The sequence below is a fragment of the Puma concolor genome, chromosome E4, assembly GCF_028749965.1.
Source record: "Puma concolor isolate L17-30 chromosome E4, mPumCon1.1.hap2, whole genome shotgun sequence".
Classification (NCBI taxonomy): domain Eukaryota; kingdom Metazoa; phylum Chordata; class Mammalia; order Carnivora; family Felidae; genus Puma; species Puma concolor.
Genome location: NC_141683.1, coordinates 54334214 through 54352477, shown reverse-complemented (window position 1 = coordinate 54352477; position 18264 = coordinate 54334214). Strand labels below are relative to the sequence as shown.

Genomic DNA, 18264 nt, shown 5'->3' with positions numbered 1-18264 from the left:
GTGGGCTAAGGCCAAGCATAGAAAGCTTGAATTTATAAGTACTTTGGAAAAACAGGTTGCTGTTGGAGAAAGGAAAAACTATATTCTTTGTTTTCAGGTTGTGCCTTTGTAATGTAAATGTAGTTTCTTCTTCCCAAAATGTCCTTTTCTAGTCTCTCCTTCCCAGGGGACCCTCTCAACACAGGTGTTTTATTATACCGTAGTTCCTGTCCATGCTACAGCTTTAGGGGTAGTAAACTGATAACTGTCCCCTGAAGGCCAGATGTTAGACTCTCAATATAGATGATTAAGTCTGTGAGACTCACATGAGGGTGACCTAAAACTCAGAGTCACCTATGCCTCCTTTTAAATAACATGATATCTCTGGAAGAATTATTCATGAGAAGACTGCTTAGTGAGTGTAGAATCAGAAACAGAAATATAATGATCTGGACCATGGGTATGGGATATTTCACCTAAGTTCCAGAATAACCCAATGTAATATTCCTACTTTACAACAAAAATACATACCCTTGAAGTAACCTTGTAGCTTATGCCAATCAGATCTAGGATCTTTCCAGTATAAACAAATACTATACCGATTTTTGCCTTTCTGACCACAATTTGTATCCTGATTGCCCTTTCTCTGGTTATTCATGTATCCCCTCTTCTAGATAGATTCCCTGATTGCCTCTTTATATTCCTTTGATTTTTTTCTCACTTCAGACAAACTGCTTTGTAAATTATATGCAATTAGTAAATATGTGTTAAAAGAATAATTACTAACTTAGAGGAGCATAGATTTTTTTCATGCTGGTAGATACAGTGTGATAATTATGAAAATCTGAATATCTTCATTATAATTATTTGTCAATTTAAGTTTGTGGCATTTACCTAGGAAGTTAACACCTCAATTTCTACATATGAAATATGAACATAAGGTATAAACTTGCTTCTCTTATATATTACCTGGAATCACTTTTTAAAAGGTAATAACCTTTGACTATTTTAGAAATGTTTAGAGATAATTCTGAAAATTTCTTAGACCATCCCAGGTTTTTTTAAGCTGGAAAAGGAAAGACTTAGGTTCAATTTTATTATGCTATTTTCCTTAAGCCTGACATTCATTTTGTGGTCCTTTTACCAAGTTACTTGACTCTTCTGATAGTCCACTGGTGAAGTTCTTCATGATGACTAGACCAAAATAATCTGCGTTTAACTGTAGCTTTCTGGGCTTTAAAAAGTTGTACAGAAATTTGGATATCCATAAGGAAAAAAACTGAAAATCTTACTTTGAATTGTTAAATAATTCTACATCTCCCTTCTTTCCCTAACCCAACATTCACATCAGTCACGTTTTTAAATGTTCACAGTGCCCCAGGAGATAATTGTAGTTTATCCTAGATTTTCAGGAGACCTGCCGTGCTACTGAAAGAAAGCTTCGTGATTTTAAAGAAGTCACCTAACCAAATCAGTTCCTTCATCTGTTAAAGGAGGGTATTATGCTAGATGATCTGATGATGCATTCTATTTCAAATCTCAATCTCCATTCTTCAAGCTAGGTAACAAATTATGACAAGCAGGCAAGGTTCCTTTTCATATTTAAAGGTTTCTGGATGGGGCGCCTAGGTGGCTCAGTCTGTTGAGTGACCTACTTCAGCTCAGGTCACAATCTCACGGTTTGTGAGTTCAAGCCCCATGTCAGGCTCTGTACTGACAGCTCAGAGCCTGGGGCCTGCTTCAGATTCTGTGTCTCCCTCCTCTCTGCCCCTCCCCCACTCGTGCTCTGTCTCTCTGTGTCTCAGAAATAAATAAAGATCTAAAAAAAAGTATTTAAAGATTTCTGGAGAACATTAACATGTAAAATTTATTAACACACATATACCCTGATCCTATGATGTTGTGTGTATCAAATTTGAGAAATTTACAGAGCTGTCACCCTCATTTTTTCCAGATCCCTTTTTAAAGGAAAATAATTATTACAGCCTCTCAAGAGGATGTCCTTTAGCACAGTTAGGGTAACACATACTTACATGTACAGGAAATGCCCAACGTATAGACTTCCAAAGTCTGCGTGTAAGAGTAGCTTCCCGAGCTCCAGCCATCATCCCACTCAAAAGCCACCAAACACAACAGCAACAACAAACCCTTAATCAATCCCAAAATGAGAAATGTTCTTTTCCTTCTCCTTGAACCTCTTGGCCTTTGTGTCTTCGGACTTCAAAATTCAGGTCAGAACTCTATGTCAGTGGCTTTTAAATTTATTGCTATAACATAGAGCTTACAAAGGGACCCAATTATATAGATATATATGAATCCATGTGTGTATACAACACACAGTTGAAACAGTGAACTAAAGGGAATATATGCCAATATTTTTTCTTATGTTTCATTTTTTCAGTGCTGCTTATGACACACTAAGTTTATTTTACAACTAAACCTAGCCCCCATTTACAGCACTCTTGCTACAGAAGTATATAAGCCTCCAAATACCTAACATAAAATTAAATGTTGGGAAAAGTATTCATTTGTAAAGTGGGGAATGTCTATTTATGGACCTATATATTTCTTTTGTAACCATAGTAAACCTTCCTTGATTCTGACTGATTTGGTGGGAACAGTTGGAAATATATGGTACTTTTAAACAAATGAGGCTGATTGTCAGATTTAATATCTCTGTCCCCAAATTAGTCTAACAAAATCTTTGTACAGAGGCTCCTAAGAATCCTACTAAAAAACTATTTCACCTGCCATCTTCTTTCCCACTTGAATGTTCATAAACTGTGAAGAAAAGATTTCTAAGTAAAGGTAAACTTCAATCCAGACTTGCTGGATTACTATTAATTCAAAATTTATTTAAATATTAATTGAAGCATATCAACTCAGACTTGATTTCTAACATGGATAAGCATAATGACCTCATTGGAAAGGAACGTAATAATTCTATTACTACAATAGCTGCAATTTAAAATGTAGCAAGCCCTGAACTGGAAGCTTTTATGTGCATTATCTCCTTTAATCTTTGCCAATATAGGATAGATGCCCATTTTACAGCTGAAGAAATTGAGGATTACAGAGGATAAGTAACTTGCCCAGTAATTGTCAGTACTAGCATTTCAACCCAGGCCCATCTTTTCTACAGTGTATGAAACTTTATGCTGCTGGTACAGAGTAGCCATAGTACCCAACCCTCAGAGTGGTTAGACTTGAAGGGAAAAAGAAAATCTTAATTTAAGATATGGTAAAATATTTTTGAGACATCTATGGTTGAACTTATACAAGGGGGGGAATTTTAACTCATTTCTCCCTGTGAATGGCTTCTAAAATATTTGGTTTGATTCTTTCCCTTTCTAGGAACAAACTAATATGATTAACTACATAGTTATTTACTATATTTCCTCACTTATAAGTCATATGGTTCGTTTAATAACTTCTTAGTAGTGTAAGTTGCATTAAACATATGCAAAGCTTTTATTAGCTGACATTCTAGCATGTATTTGTCCATATAATTTGTCCATACCTCAGTTTTCTTTAATGTTACAAACTTCTATCTAAGCTTTCCTCTCATTCACAGACAAAAGAATGTCTGGCCACCAGTAATTATCTGTAGCATCCTGCTAACACTAGTTTTTGTAACCTGTGCTTAGGATTTTTTTTTTTTTTAGTTTTTTTTTTTTTTTTTAGTTTAGTTTTAGTTTGTTTTTTACTTAGGACCATTGTGATCGCCTGTATAAACTGTGAAAACTTTGCATATTAGAATAAAGGAAATACAGTACTACATATAAAGTTAATTTTAGGGGCCCTGGCCTCCCTTTTTGTTCCTTTCATGTAGCATGAGCTATATTTTATACCTTTGGCTGAACTTGAGAGAAGTCTAAAATATTGCCATTATAATGAGATAGAAACATTTCTGTGTTGTAGAAAAAGAAATATCAACATTTTGGTTAAGCCAGATTAAGGAATTAAAGTCCATAGCTCTTTTTTGTGCAGAAAGAATAATTTACAAATGTTTTTCATAAATTTTTATTGATGTATTACAGGTAGTTTGTAAAAGATGTGGCCTAAGACATTCTAATCTGAGTACTTCTGAGATGGAAAAGGAATTGTCCTTTATTTTATGGGAGTGCATAGTGAAAGTACTCTGATTTGGCATTAATGCTGTTTTTCAGAAGACTTTAAGGAAGTTTATGAGTTCCCGTGTTCTTAGAATGGAAGCCCTTTGGGGACTTAGTTCTCCCTTTTGATTACCTGCAGGTTTCTTTATCCCTTTACTTATGAACACTTTATGGCAAAAGTGAGTTTCTAATAATATTGCCATCATCTCTTCTCCCTCCTTTCCCCCATTCCTGTAGGTGTACCAACATTCGACCAGGAGAGACTGGAATGGATGTAACAAGCCGCTGCACCCTTGGAGACCCCAATAAACTGCCAGAAGGGGTTCCCCAACCCGCCCGCATGCCCTATATTTCAGACAAGCACCCTCGACAAACCTTGGAAGTGATTAATCTTCTGAGAAAGCATCGGGAGCTATGCGATGTGGTGCTAGTTGTGGGCGCTAAGAAGATATATGCCCATCGAGTCATTTTGTCAGCCTGCAGTCCCTACTTCCGAGCTATGTTTACAGGAGAATTGGCAGAAAGCCGTCAGACAGAAGTAGTGATCCGAGACATAGATGAGAGGGCTATGGAACTACTGATTGACTTTGCGTATACCTCCCAGATAACTGTGGAAGAGGGCAATGTTCAGACCCTTCTGCCAGCTGCTTGCCTCCTCCAGTTGGCAGAAATACAGGAAGCCTGCTGTGAATTCTTAAAGAGACAATTAGATCCTTCTAATTGCCTGGGCATTCGGGCTTTTGCTGACACACATTCATGTCGTGAGTTGCTAAGGATAGCAGACAAGTTCACTCAACATAACTTTCAAGAGGTGAGTTATACTTGGTGGTTTGAATGCATTCATAATGAATTTGTCAGGAGAGCAATATGAGTTCACGTTCTGCTAACTAACATGTACCTGTTTGGGTATTTACTGTGGATTCTAACTTATAATATCAAAGAAATAAGTTATTATCAATTCTCAGCCTGGTTTTTATTTAAAGGCCAATTTTATGTTCTGTCAGCAAAAGTTAAGGTTTAAGGATTTGATTCTCCCTAGCCATATTCATAAACTAGTTTATAAGTCAGAAAACAGTTCATTGATTCATTAATAAACTGTATTCAGTTTATTAATTCATTAATAAAGATAATGATAAGATATGGTAGTAAACAAGATGCCCAGAGTGTTCTCATGGAGGTTATAATCTAGCAGAGAGGATAGCCATTAATGCATAATCACACAAATAATTAATTATAATTAATAGGTACTACAAAGAAGAAGCCTATACTATTAAACTCTGATTTAGCAGTATATTACAGACAGATTTAACTTTGGTTCTGGAACAGATCAAGCCAAATTCTGAGACATGAAAAAGCATAACTAGATTGAGAAACTGAAAGAAACCCAGTGAGACCCAGAGAGCAAAAGGGAAGACATTACATAACGATTTTACAGAAAGACCAGAGCCCGATCACACTGGAGTTAATAGACCATGTTAAGAATTTGAAATTTAATCTTAAGAGCAACAGAAAACAATTAAAGGACTTTAAGCAAAGACATGGTCCCTTTTACACTTTAATATCAGTCACTCTTCTCTCCACCAGGATAACCTCCTATGGATCAAAGATTTCATTTCATACAACATGAAACCATGAAAATATTAGAAGATGACATGGAGCTATTCCTTTTTAATCTTGAAGTGAGAAAGGCCTTTCTAACTGACTAATCCAGAAGGCATAGAAGAAAATATTGATAGATTTGGCTACATAAAAATAAAAAATTTTTGCATGGTAAAACAAAATAACAGTAGCCAGACAAAAGTTAAAGACAAAGCAGGGAGTGCCTGGTTTGCTCAGTCAGTAGCATTGCGACTCTGGATATCAGGGTTGTGAATTCGAGCCTCACAATTACTTAAAAATAAAATCCTTTAAAAAAGGCGGGGGCACCTGGGTGGTTCAGTCGGTTAAACATCCGACTTCAGGTCATGATCTCGCAGTCCGTGAGTTTGAGCCCCACCTTGGGCTCTGTGCTGACAGTTCACAGCCTGGAGCCTGCTTCCGATTCTGTGTCTCCCTCTCTCACTACCCCTCCCCCACTCACGCTCGCGCGCGCGCGCGCGCGCGCGCTCTCTCTCTCTCTCTCTCTCTCTCTCAAAATTAAACATAAAAAAAAAAAAAGACAGGGACATCTTGGTGGCTCAGTGGGTTGAACATCCGACTTTGGCTCAGGTCATGATCTCGTGGTTCATGGGTTTAAGCCCTGCATCAGGCTTGCTGCTGTCAGCACAGAGCCCACTTTGGATCCTTTGTCCCCAACTTCTCTCTGCCTCTCCCCTACTCGTGCTCTCTCAAAAATAAGTTAAAAAACATTTTTTAAAAAAACAGTGCAAACTGTTTGCAGCTATCACAGTAAATATCCTATCACAGTAAATACTCTAATATAGCAAGAGATCCTGTTGTTCAATAACCTAGACCAATGATCTAACCAAAAAATGGGCAGTAAACAAATTCAGATTGCTCTTAAACATATGAAAATCTGTTGTAGCTTTTTCAGAATAACTGAAACACAAAACTATACCAAAGTACTATTTTTTATTTCTCAGATTACAAAATTGTAATCTATCAGATTACAGATATCCAAAAGTTTGATTCCTTCCCCTGTTGACAAGGCCATGGAGACAAGGCAGTAGAGCTGCATTGCTAGTGTGAACATAAATCGATGCAACCTTCTTGAAAGAAAATTAGGCAGTATATTTCAAAATTACACGCTTTTGCACACTGTTTGACTCAGCAGAGAACTTGTACTACAAATGTACTGGAGAAGGGAGCAATTTGAGGAGATAATATCATGGGTTTCATTTTACATATATTCAGTTTGAGACACCCGTGAGATGTCTAAATAGAGATACTGAGCCGGGCCACTGTTTAGGAGTCTGTATCTTAGAAAAGAGGTTAGACTGAGATTAAAATTTAGAAGTCATCAACACAATAATTCATAGCAATTAAACTACGGTGGCTTAATCCTTTTCAGACAGGATTTAACTCAGAAACCATAAAAGATTGGTAAATTTGATTGCATAAAAATTGAGAATTTTTGTTCTTTATAACAACAATAAACAATAACACCATAAACTAAGTCAAAAAATTAGCGTCAAACTCATACATGGGGCATACATGACAGAAAGAAAATTTTTTCCATAAAAGTCATACAAATTCAGTGAGAAAAAACATGAAAAACACAATATAAAAATAGGTAAAGTGTATGAATAAGCAATGTATGAAAGGAGATATTCAAATGTAAATAAACATATGAAAGCTTAGTCACCCTTACACATAATTAAAGAAATATACATCACAATAATATACCAGTGTTCAAACTGTCAGTTTGGAAAAATAATTTTTAACTTCATTGAAAAAAATTCAAATTTATAAGAAATTATAAGAAAAAACTTTCATATACCTCTTACCCAGGTTACCAGTTGTTAACATTTTGCTACATTTGCTTTACCATTCTCTGCTTGTTATATCGAACATTTTTCTCTGAACAATTTGAGAGTATATGCATATATCACACTCCTTTACTCTTAAACACTTCAGTGTGTATTTCCTAAGACCAAGGGCATTTTTTTCTTTTAACATAGAATTCTCTTAGGACAATTCATTCATTGGGGCACCTAGGTGGCTCAGTTGGTTAAGCATCTGATTTGGCTCAGGTCATGATCTTGTGGTTTGTGAGTTTGAGCCCCACATCTGGCTCTGTGTTGACAGCTCAGAGCCTGGAGCCTGCTTTGGATTCTGTGTCTCCCTTTCTCTCTGCCCCTTGCCTTCTCTCTCTCTCTCTCTCTCTCTCTCTCTCTCTCTCTCTCTCAAAAATAAGCACACATTAAAAGTTTTTAAAGACCATTCATCAAATTGATGAAATTTTACATTAATAAAAACTTTATTTAATCCATAGTCCCCATTCCAGTTTCACCAACTGTCCCCATATTGTTCTTTGTAACAATTTTTTTTTTCCAGTCCAATTTCCAGAGCAGATGATTGCTCTGCATTTAGTTGTCATGTTTTCTGAGTTCTTGATAATCTGGAGTAGTTCTCTGCACCTTTAAGAGTATAGGCCAATTAATGTAAAACGTCCCTCAGTCTGAGTTTGTCCGATGTATCCTCATGGTAGATTCAGTATTGACAGGAATACTACATAAATGATACTTTGTCATTCTCAGTGCATCACAGGAAGTACGTGGTATCTATTTGTCCCATTACTGATTGTGTTAACTTCAACCACTTGGTTAAGTGGAGTCCCCTAAGTTTCTTTCCTATTGTTACTATTTTTCGTTTTGTAGTTAGTAAAAACTTTTACAGAGAGATACTTCAAATCCATGTAAATATTCTTTTCCTTATCAAACTTTCACTCATTTTCACTCATATACATTGATCATTTCTGCCCAAATCAGTCATTACTATGATGGCTGTAAAATGGTGATTTGAAAAAACCACTCCAGGGGCGCCTGGGTGGCGCAGTCGGTTGAGCGTCCGACTTCAGCCAGGTCACGATCTCGCGGTCCGTGAGTTCGAGCCCCGCGTCGGGCTCTGGGCTGATGGCTCAGAGCCTGGAGCCTGTTTCCGATTCTGTGTCTCCCTCTCTCTCTGCCCCTCCCCCGTTCATTCTCTGTCTCTCTCTGTCCCAAAAAATAAGTAAACGTTGAAAAAAAAATTTTTAAAAAAAAAAAGAAAAAACCACTCCATTTTTCTATCAACATTCTGCTATAAGAAAGAATTTTCCCTGTTCTGAATGATTGATTAGCATCATGGACTCACTAGACTCTTATTCTAGTTAACGGATTATAGTCCTTTGTTACCATTTATTATTTTGATGCTTGATAATCTGATTTATCCTTCCTGTGCTTATTTTTGCAAAATTAAGCAGACATATGCATTTTTTTTTTTAATTTCCATTTCTTTCCGACACAAAAGGTAGCATTCTGTATATTCTTTGTTGCCTTTGCCTTCTACTTAATTTATTCTGGAATTCGTTCCATATCAGTTCACAGTTCTCTCTCCACAGCGGCGTTGTTCTCCTTGTGTGTACCACAAAGTTGCTCAATCAATTTCCTGTTTGAGCATTTGCATACTGTTCAGTGTTTTGCCATTACAGATAATGCTGCAATGAATAGACTTGTGTATGAATATTTCAGTGTTGTTGAAGGTTTATCTTCAGGATAAATTCCTAGAAATCAGACTGCAGGGCCGAAGGTTGACTGCATGTGTAATTTTGTTAAATACCACCACATTCCCCTCTATGAGGATGAACCATTCTGACCGTAATATATGCCATAATAATATGAGGGTGAATATTTCCTCATAGAGTCACTAACAGAATATATTGTCAACGTTTTGAATTTTTGCCAGTCTAATAGATGGGAAGTAGAATCTCAGAGTGTTTCATTTTGCATTTCTCTCAAGTAAAGTTGAGTATCTTTCATATCTGTCATGTTTATGAATTATTTATTATCTTTTGCCCATTTTTCTATTAGATTTTTAAATCTTTTTTCTATTCAGTGTTTTAAAGTTCTCTCTGCATTAACAGTGATAGCCTTCTCTCTGTGCTACAAGTTACAAATTCTTTTTTCCCAGTTTACATTTGCCTTTCAACTCTACTTATGGTAATTTTTGGTCATGGAAAGTTTTTTTTTTTTAATATTATCAAATACATAAATCTTTTACTTTATTGCATTTGGGTTTGAGGCAAAATTTGAAAGGCTTTTCCTACACTTAGGTTACAGAGGAATTCACCCATATTTTTTCTAGTATGTGTATGATCTAAGTTTATCTTGTGTAGGGTGTGGAATATGGACTTACTATTATCTTTTTCTAAATATTTAGTCCCAATACCATTTATTTAAAAATCTTTTTGAAACAGTGATTTGAGATAAGATCTTTATTATACACTGAATTTCTGTGTGTGCTTGGTTCTAGACCTTCTGTTATAGGCCATTTAGCAGCCCCATGCTATTTCCTGCAATGTTTTAATTATTGAGGCTTTGTAGTATATTTTAATACATAGTAGGGCTAATACCACTACCGTATAACTCTCTCTTTCAGTGTTTTCCTAACTTTCTTGCATGTTTATTTTTCGAAATGAGCTTAGTATCACCTTTTCCAGCTTTGAGAAGAAAACTTGGTATATTTATTGGCATCACATTAATTTACAAGTTAACTTAAGAAGAATAATTATTTTTATGATGTTGAGTTCTATTCAAAAATGAGAGATGCCTTTCTGTTTCTTCAGTTCTGTTTTTTTATCTCTCAGGAATGTTTTATAGTTTTCTTCATTTAAGTTTTCTACATTTCTTAAGTTATTCTAAATGTATTTTTTGTTGCTATGTAAAGTTTTTTCCCTTTACTATAGCTTCTAACCAACTACCATTAATGTATATGAAAGCTACTTTACTGGATTTTTTTATTCTTTGAGTTATTTACATTGATTCTTTAGAGTTTTCTGAACATCCTGTCATGTCATCTGCATATCGATAGTTTTATTTCTTCTTCTCCAGTTGTTAATGACTTTTTTTTTTCCAGTTGTTTGGCTTAATACTTCTAGTAAAATGTTAAATGGTAATGGAAATATTGGACATACTTTGTTTCTGGCATTAGTAGGAATGACTTTAGTGTTTTCCCATTAATGAATATACTGGTTTTAGGATTGAAGTGTGAATATTTTATCATATTAAGGAAGTACTCACGTACTTCCTATTTTCTTGGATATTTTTTTATAAGGAATGGTATTGAATTTTGTCAAAGCTTTTGTCAGTATTTATGGAGATAATCATATGAATTTTCTCCTTAAACCCATTATTATGAATTCTTTTAAATGAAGTCCTAAAATTAAAGCATCTTTGTGTTTTTAGTACACACATTTTGGTCATGGTGGACTGTTAATGTGAGTTGGAATCTATTCACTAATTTTAGACAATGTCTTTGTGTTGATATTAATAAGTGTTACTAATCTTTAATTTTCTTGTACTATCTTTTTCATGAGAAGTTGTGCTAGTTTTATTTTCTTATTTTTATTTTTTCTTTATTTTTTAAATTTTTTAAAGTTTATTTTTAAGAGAGAGAGAGAGAGAGAGAGTGAGTGGGGCAGGGGGCAGAGGATCTGAAGCAGGCTCTGTGCTGACAGCAGAGAGCCCGACGTGGGGCTTAAACTCACAAACTATGAGATCATGACCTGAGCCGAAGGCAGATGCTTAACCAACTGAGCCACCCAGGCACCCCATTTTTATTTTTTTAATGTTCGTTTGCTTTTGAGAGACAGAGAGTGCAAGTGGGGAGGGATAGAGAGACAGAACTCAAACTCACAGAACATGAGATCATGACCTGAGCTGAATGAAGTCTGATGCTTAACTGTCTGAGCCACCCAGGCGCCCCTTCTTGTGCTATCTTTATCAGGTTAGATATACATGTTATACTTAATGAAAATGAGTTAGACGTTTTCTTTCATGTCCAGTGCTTTGAAACAATTTGTACAACATTGGGACTATGTCCTCCCTGCAAGTTTGGTAGAATTTCTCTGTGAAACTGTCTAGGTGTGGTGCTTTTTTGTAAAGTAGTTTATTGATCATTTTCTCCGTTCCATGAAATTTCCTCTTTCTACTAGGTTCAATTTTGGTAGACTATGTTTCCGTACAAAATTATCAATTTTATCTAGGTTTTCAAATTTATTTATATAGAGGTGTACAAATTTCTTTTAATTTTCAAATTTCTTCATCAATGGTTATTTACCCCTTGATATTCTGTATTTTGTATATGTGTACTTTCAATGTTTCTTTCCTTGAAAAAGGTAGCTAGTGGTATGTCTATTTTGTTCATGTTTTCCCAAAGAATCAATATTTTGACTCATTAATTAAATCTGTAATTTTTGTGTCTATTTCATTAATGTTCTACTTTTGTTACTTCCTTCCTTGTGTTCTCTTTTGGCTTGCTGTATTCTTTTTCTAGCTATTTGATTGAGAATTTGATTCATTTTCATTCTTTTACCTTAAGTACTCTGAGTGTTTAAAGCCATAGTTTTTCTCTGATCACTGTTTTAAATACATTTAATAGATTCTTATCTTTACTGCTCGTTTTATTGTTGTTTTAAGTAATTCTGTTTACATTTTTCTTTTTCTTTTTTTAAACGTTTATTTTTGAGAGAGACACACAGAATCCAAAGCAGGATCCAGGCTCAGAGCTGTCAGCACAGAGCCTGACTCAGGGCTCGAACTCACAAACTGTGAGATCATGTCCTGAGCCAAAGTCGGCCGCTTAACTGGCTAAGCCACCCAGGCACCCCTGCATTTTTCTTTACCAAGAACTATTAATAGAAAATTTTTAAATTTTCAGGTGGGTTTTTTTTTTTTAATTTATAATTTTAGTGCATGGCAGTCAGTGTTATTTTTAGTAGTTCTACTTCATGAAATTTACTGACTTTTTTAGTCCCACATTATCAGTTTTTCTGACTACTCCATATGTGCATGAAAATAAGGTATATTTTCTAGTCTCATTCTTACAGTATTTGATATATATGCATAAAGTCTACCTTATTGATTATGTTGCTTAGCTCTTTTATATTACTTTGTCCACAGACCTGTGTGTTAAAGTCATCTATTATTAGTGTCTATCTAACATCTATTATCTATTTCTCTTTGCATCATCTGTAGTTTATATAGGTGGGTGCTGTGTTGCTTAATGCATATATAATCATAATTCTGTATCTTAATTACAGATTGTGACTTTTAGCTTTACGAAGTATCCTCATTTGTCAGATTTCATTCTTTTGTTGTCTTGATTCTACTTTGCCTGATACCTGGCTTTCAGTTCTTATTTGTTTTTTGTTGTTGTTTCCACTTGCCTAATGTATCTTTGCCCATTTACCCTTTATTTTTAGCATTTTTGCATCATAACGTTTTAGGTATTTTTCTTGAATTTGCATAGAGATAAGTTTTGCTTTGTGAGCCAGTTTGAAAATCTTTTTCTTTAAATAGGCAATTAAAGGGGCACCTGGGTGTCTCAGTGGGTTAAGCGTTCGACTTCAGCTCAGGTCATGATCTTATGATTCATGGGTTCAAGCCCCACATCGGGCTCTGTGCTGACAGCTGAGAGCCTGGAGCCTGCTTTGGATTCTGTGTCTCCTCCCTCTCTCTGTGCCCTTCCCCAGCTCATGCTCTGTCTGTCTGTCTGTCTCTCTCTCTCTGTCTCAAAAATAAATAAACGTTTAAAAAAATAAAATAAAATAAAATTAATAGGGAATTAAAGCCCATTTTTATCTGTTGCCATGACTGATATGTTTGTTCTGAATTCTGTCATATTTTTATAAATAGTATATACTTTAGTTGTATTTACTGTATTTCTTTTTCTATATGATGTCTTCTTTGCTTGTTAAATTTTATTTTTGTATAGAAACATTTGTTTTTGTTCTAGTGATTACTTTTGTAAACTAGGAAAAGAAGAGCAAATTAAAGCCCAAAGTAAGTAGAAGGAAGAAAAGAATAAAGGTTAGAGTAAAAAATTAATTGTTCTTTGAAAAAAAAATTGATTAACTTCTAGCTATACAGATCAAGAAAAGGAGACAAGACACAAATTGCCAATATCAGATATAAGAGGACATCACTACAAATCCCTCAGATTAAAAAAGATAATAAGGAAGTGTTATGAGCAACATTTTGCCAATAAATTCAACAACTGATAGGAAATGGACAAATTCTTTGAAAAACACAGATTCCAGAAACTGACTCAAGAAGAAACAGAAAACCAGAACAACCCCACATCTATGAAAGTAATTGAAATAATAATTTAAAAACCTTCCCACAAAGAAAATGCTTGTCTCAGATGGTGAATTCTATCAAACATTTAAGGAAGAAATAATACTAATCCTATAGAAAGTCTTCCAGAAAAAGGAGGAGGAGGTTGCCAAATAAGGACAAAATACCCTGCTATCAAAACCACAGACACTTGAGGTGCCTGGGTGGCTCAGTCAGTTGGGCGTCTGACTTTGGCTCAGGTCTTGATCTTGCTGTTCAAGCCCCGGGTCAGACTCTTTGCTGACAGCTCAGAGCCTAGAGCCTGTTTCAGATTCTGTGTCTCCCTGTTTCTCTCTCTCTCTCTCTCTGCCCCTCCCCTGCTTGTGCTCTCTCTCACTCTCTCTCTCTCTCTCTCTCAAAAATAAATAAACATTTAAAAAAAAACAGATGTTAAAAGAAAACTAAAGATGGAGATCTCTCATTAATTTAGATGGGAAAATTTTTAATAAAATATTACTAAATTGATTCCAACTAAATATAGGAAGTGACTACACCATGACTAAATGGAGTTTATACCTCCATTAAGTTAATACTATTTTATAGTAACACTTAATTTCCCATTCAAAATAACCTAAATTCTTCATACTTTTTTTAAACAGATTTGACTCTTAATTTCATTCCACTGTTTTTTTTTTTAATATTTATTTCTTTTGACATAGAGAATGTACGTGTGTGTGTGTGCGAGCGGGGAGGGACAGAGGGAGAGAGAGAATCCCAAGTAGGCTTCTCACTGTCAGTGTGAGCCCACGCAAGGCTGTCTCATGAACTGTGAGATCATGACCTGAGCCGAAATGAAGAATCAGACACTTAATGGACTGAGCCCCCCAGGTGCCCCTTTCCCACTGTCTTCACATACGAAAATCCACTCTCTAAAACTAAAGATTTGCTACCACTGAGAATTTCCAAAATAATTTGCAAAAGTCATTGGATCCCATATTAAGAATTCCTTGCTTTGGGGATGATGGTCATATTCTATATCTTGATTGTGGTCATGGTTACATGAGTATATACATTTATCAGAACTCATTGTTCTGTACACTTAAAATAAATAAGGTTGATTTTTAAAAATTTTCCTGCTTTAGGTGCACCTGGATCACTCGGTTGGTTAAGTGTCCAAGTCTTGATTTCGATTCAGGTCATGATCTCATGGTTGTGTGATCCAGCCCCCTTAGGCTCTGCACGAAGCGTGGGATTGGGATTCTCTGTCTCCCTCTCTCTCTGCCCCTCCCCAACTTGTGCTTCCTCTTGCTCTCAAAATAAATAAACTTAAAAAAAAAAAAAATTCCTGCTTTAACCATAGCTTGGGTTTTACATCTGATGGTAGTTGCAAATATCTGAAGAATATCCTTAACAGAGAAAGATTTGGAATCCCTTCCAGTTCTGAACCTGCCTTTCAAGTGAACCTGATTTATACCATAATGAAATCCCCTTGTTTGTGGAGTAGAATGCACTTGTTTGTGCACTAGTTCTGTGCAGATGCAAAAAAAGTCACCATTTAGGGCATTAACACATGTGACTCATTTAAATTATTTTCTAACTTAAGTCTATTTAATTTCCTTCTTTTTCATTAGACCTGGCTTAATTCATACAGTGTCATTTGTCCATAAAGATAAATTAAAAAATTGTCTTTCAACATTAAGTTTGCCATTCACACCTGGTAGAACAACTCTAGTTAACTTTGCTTATTCACTTTTATTGTTTTCAGCTTTATTCATTTTTCAAATTGCATCTCCATTCATTAGAAGAAACTAAAAGTAAGCTCATTACCATAATAGTGTGGGACTTAAAATCCAGATCTCCTATAAACTTTTATTTAAAACAGATACTTTAAAAAGCATTATTTTCTTAACCCGGTTGTTTGGTCAAGGATAGACTCCAGTGCCAGATTTGCTCTAATGGTAGATCACTAATATCTTTTTTCTTCTTGGTGGAAAAAGGAGAAGTGACAGTTTAACTAGACTATCAAAAGTATTAGTTTGACTCTTTGTTGTCAAACAAATATTTTCTAACATAGATTTTCACATCTTCTTGCCATTTAATGTTTCCAGTAAGTCGTGAATATAATAGTGCTTTGTTCATAAAGTTTAAACTTAGTGATCATTGGTTTATAATCACTAAGTTAGGAAAAAGAATTTATATTTTAACAAGATCCAAAAGAATGTTAAGGCACTGCTTCGCAAAGAGATATGATACCACACTTGTGTTTAAGTTAAGAGATCAGAGTGAAGAAGAGAAAAAAGGAAAGAAGATACAGTCATGACTACAGTTCTGCATGCTGTGAAGGCCAGCACACAGAATTTAGGGCTAGGCCTCGAATTTTGCCTTGATTTTATAGCTGCTAAGTTGGGGTTGCCAGAGAAAATACAGGGTGCCCGGTTAAATACAAGTTTCAGATACACAACAAGTAATTTTGTAGTGTAAGCATGTCCTTTGTTTTTATTTGCTAAATCTGACAGCTGTGCCACAGAGAATACAATGCAGTCATTCTAACTACTAAGTTACCTGGGTAAGCAACCTCAGCTAAAATATGGAGGTAACCTATTTTATTTCCTGAACCCCAAGGGTCTCTCACTCAGATGATTTGAAAACCTGTGCCATAAAAATTGGAGAGCTCATTAATATTTTCCGGTACAAGTATAGCCAACCTTATGGCCCTAATGGCTTCATTTTAGAATTTGCATTTGTTTCTAATGTACTTGGGATAAAACAGTCTTAATCAAATATTCAAATTGCTATGGCTTATCTTGTATCCTGCCTAATATTCTGATTTTTTAAAAAAAATTTTTTTTAATGTTTATTTTTGAAGGAGAGACAGAACTTGAGCAGGGGAGGGGCAGAGAGAGAGGGAGACACAGAATCCAAAGCAGGCTCCAGGCTCTGAGCCGTCAGCACAGAGCCCGACATGGGGCTCGAACTCACAATCTGTGAGATCATGACCTGACTGAAGTCAGTCACGCACCTGACTGAGCCACCCAGGTGCCCCAGTAATATTCTTTTTGATGAGCATGAAAAAACCCTGTCCTAAGAGAATACATCTGTATTGGAGGTCACTCCTAACTGTATTCTTCCTGTGCTGATAATAGACATCATGTGTAGCACAATCTTCTGAATGAGAACAAACCGCAGGGAGGGTAGCATTGACTGTTTCCCTCTTCCACGTTGCACCCTGACCCTTTTACTCTACGTACTGATGGCAGGATATACAAAATATTGGGATTTGTGGCTGGACCGCACAACAAGGTAATATCCTTGTTGCCATTTGGCCTCCATTCTGATATCTGTATATCAGAGTGGTTTGATCCTCTGAAGTTTTCATGAGTCTCTCTCCTCAGTATATTCATTCTTGCTTGTGGAATTGCTGACACCCTCATTCTTTTTTTAAACTGGCCCCTTAGTGTTTCTCTTTCAGCAACTTATCCTCCTCTGAAAGCTTTTTCTGATTTTTTTTTATATGCCTCATAGTTCTGGAATTATAATTTGATGTAGTTAGTTTCATTTATTTTTAATGTTAAATGTAGATTTTGATACTTCATTTTAGAAAAACAGATTTTATTTTTCTTAAACTGCTTGAATCACAAATTATTATTTCTAAAATTTTAATTGTGTCCTCAGTACTTTCCTTTGTTCCCCACCTTTTTTTTAAATGAATAAATGTTATTTTTTTAGAGCAGTTTTAAGTTCACAGCTAAATGGAACAGAGTTCCCATGTACCCCATTTACACACACACTCCCATCCCTATTGTCAACATCCTGCACCAGAAAGGTACGTTTGTTACAACTGATGAACTTACAGTGACAAGTAAATCATCATCAAGAGTAAATTAAATGTGGTCACAGTTGTTTTTCTTTTATTCTTACCGAACTTTGAACAGGTGATGGAAAGTGAAGAGTTCATGTTGCTTCCAGCCAATCAGCTCATTGATATAATATCTAGTGATGAACTAAATGTTCGCAGTGAAGAACAGGTGTTCAATGCAGTGATGGCCTGGGTCAAATACAGTATTCAAGAAAGACGTCCTCAGTTACCCCAGGTATGGCGAAAATGTTTCTTCAAGTAACTGCCCTTTTTGTACTGGATGAAATAATAAATGTTTGACTTACAAAAAATAAGCGATTGTCACTGTCCCTTATATTAGACTGTAAGAGACACCATCTATCCCAAATAATCAAGAAGATAGTGTTTAGAAGCATTTTAAGTGTTTATCATTTTGAACTTTTTGCTCCTTGGCTTCCTCTCTATTTTGCATCAACTCTAGGTTAGGGTTATAGCACAAGTCAGAACCTAAAGGTGTAAATGAACAAAAGAAAGCAAGGATGGCAATTATCGTGCTTCCCTTCCTTGTGACTTGAAAATC

The 18264-nt window shown here is 35.5% G+C and overlaps 1 protein-coding gene across 1 annotated transcript in view; it reads left to right on the top strand.

Annotated features, from left to right (window-relative positions):
* Nucleotides 1-18264, top strand: part of KLHL20 (kelch like family member 20) — a 64662-nt gene that overhangs the window by 13683 nt on the left and 32715 nt on the right. Inside the window, exons 3-4 of the mRNA XM_086693775.1 lie at nt 4332-4905; nt 17782-17940. Of these exons, the coding sequence (XP_086549901.1) occupies nt 4332-4905; nt 17782-17940 (733 nt within the window). The remainder of the gene's footprint in view (nt 1-4331; nt 4906-17781; nt 17941-18264) is intronic.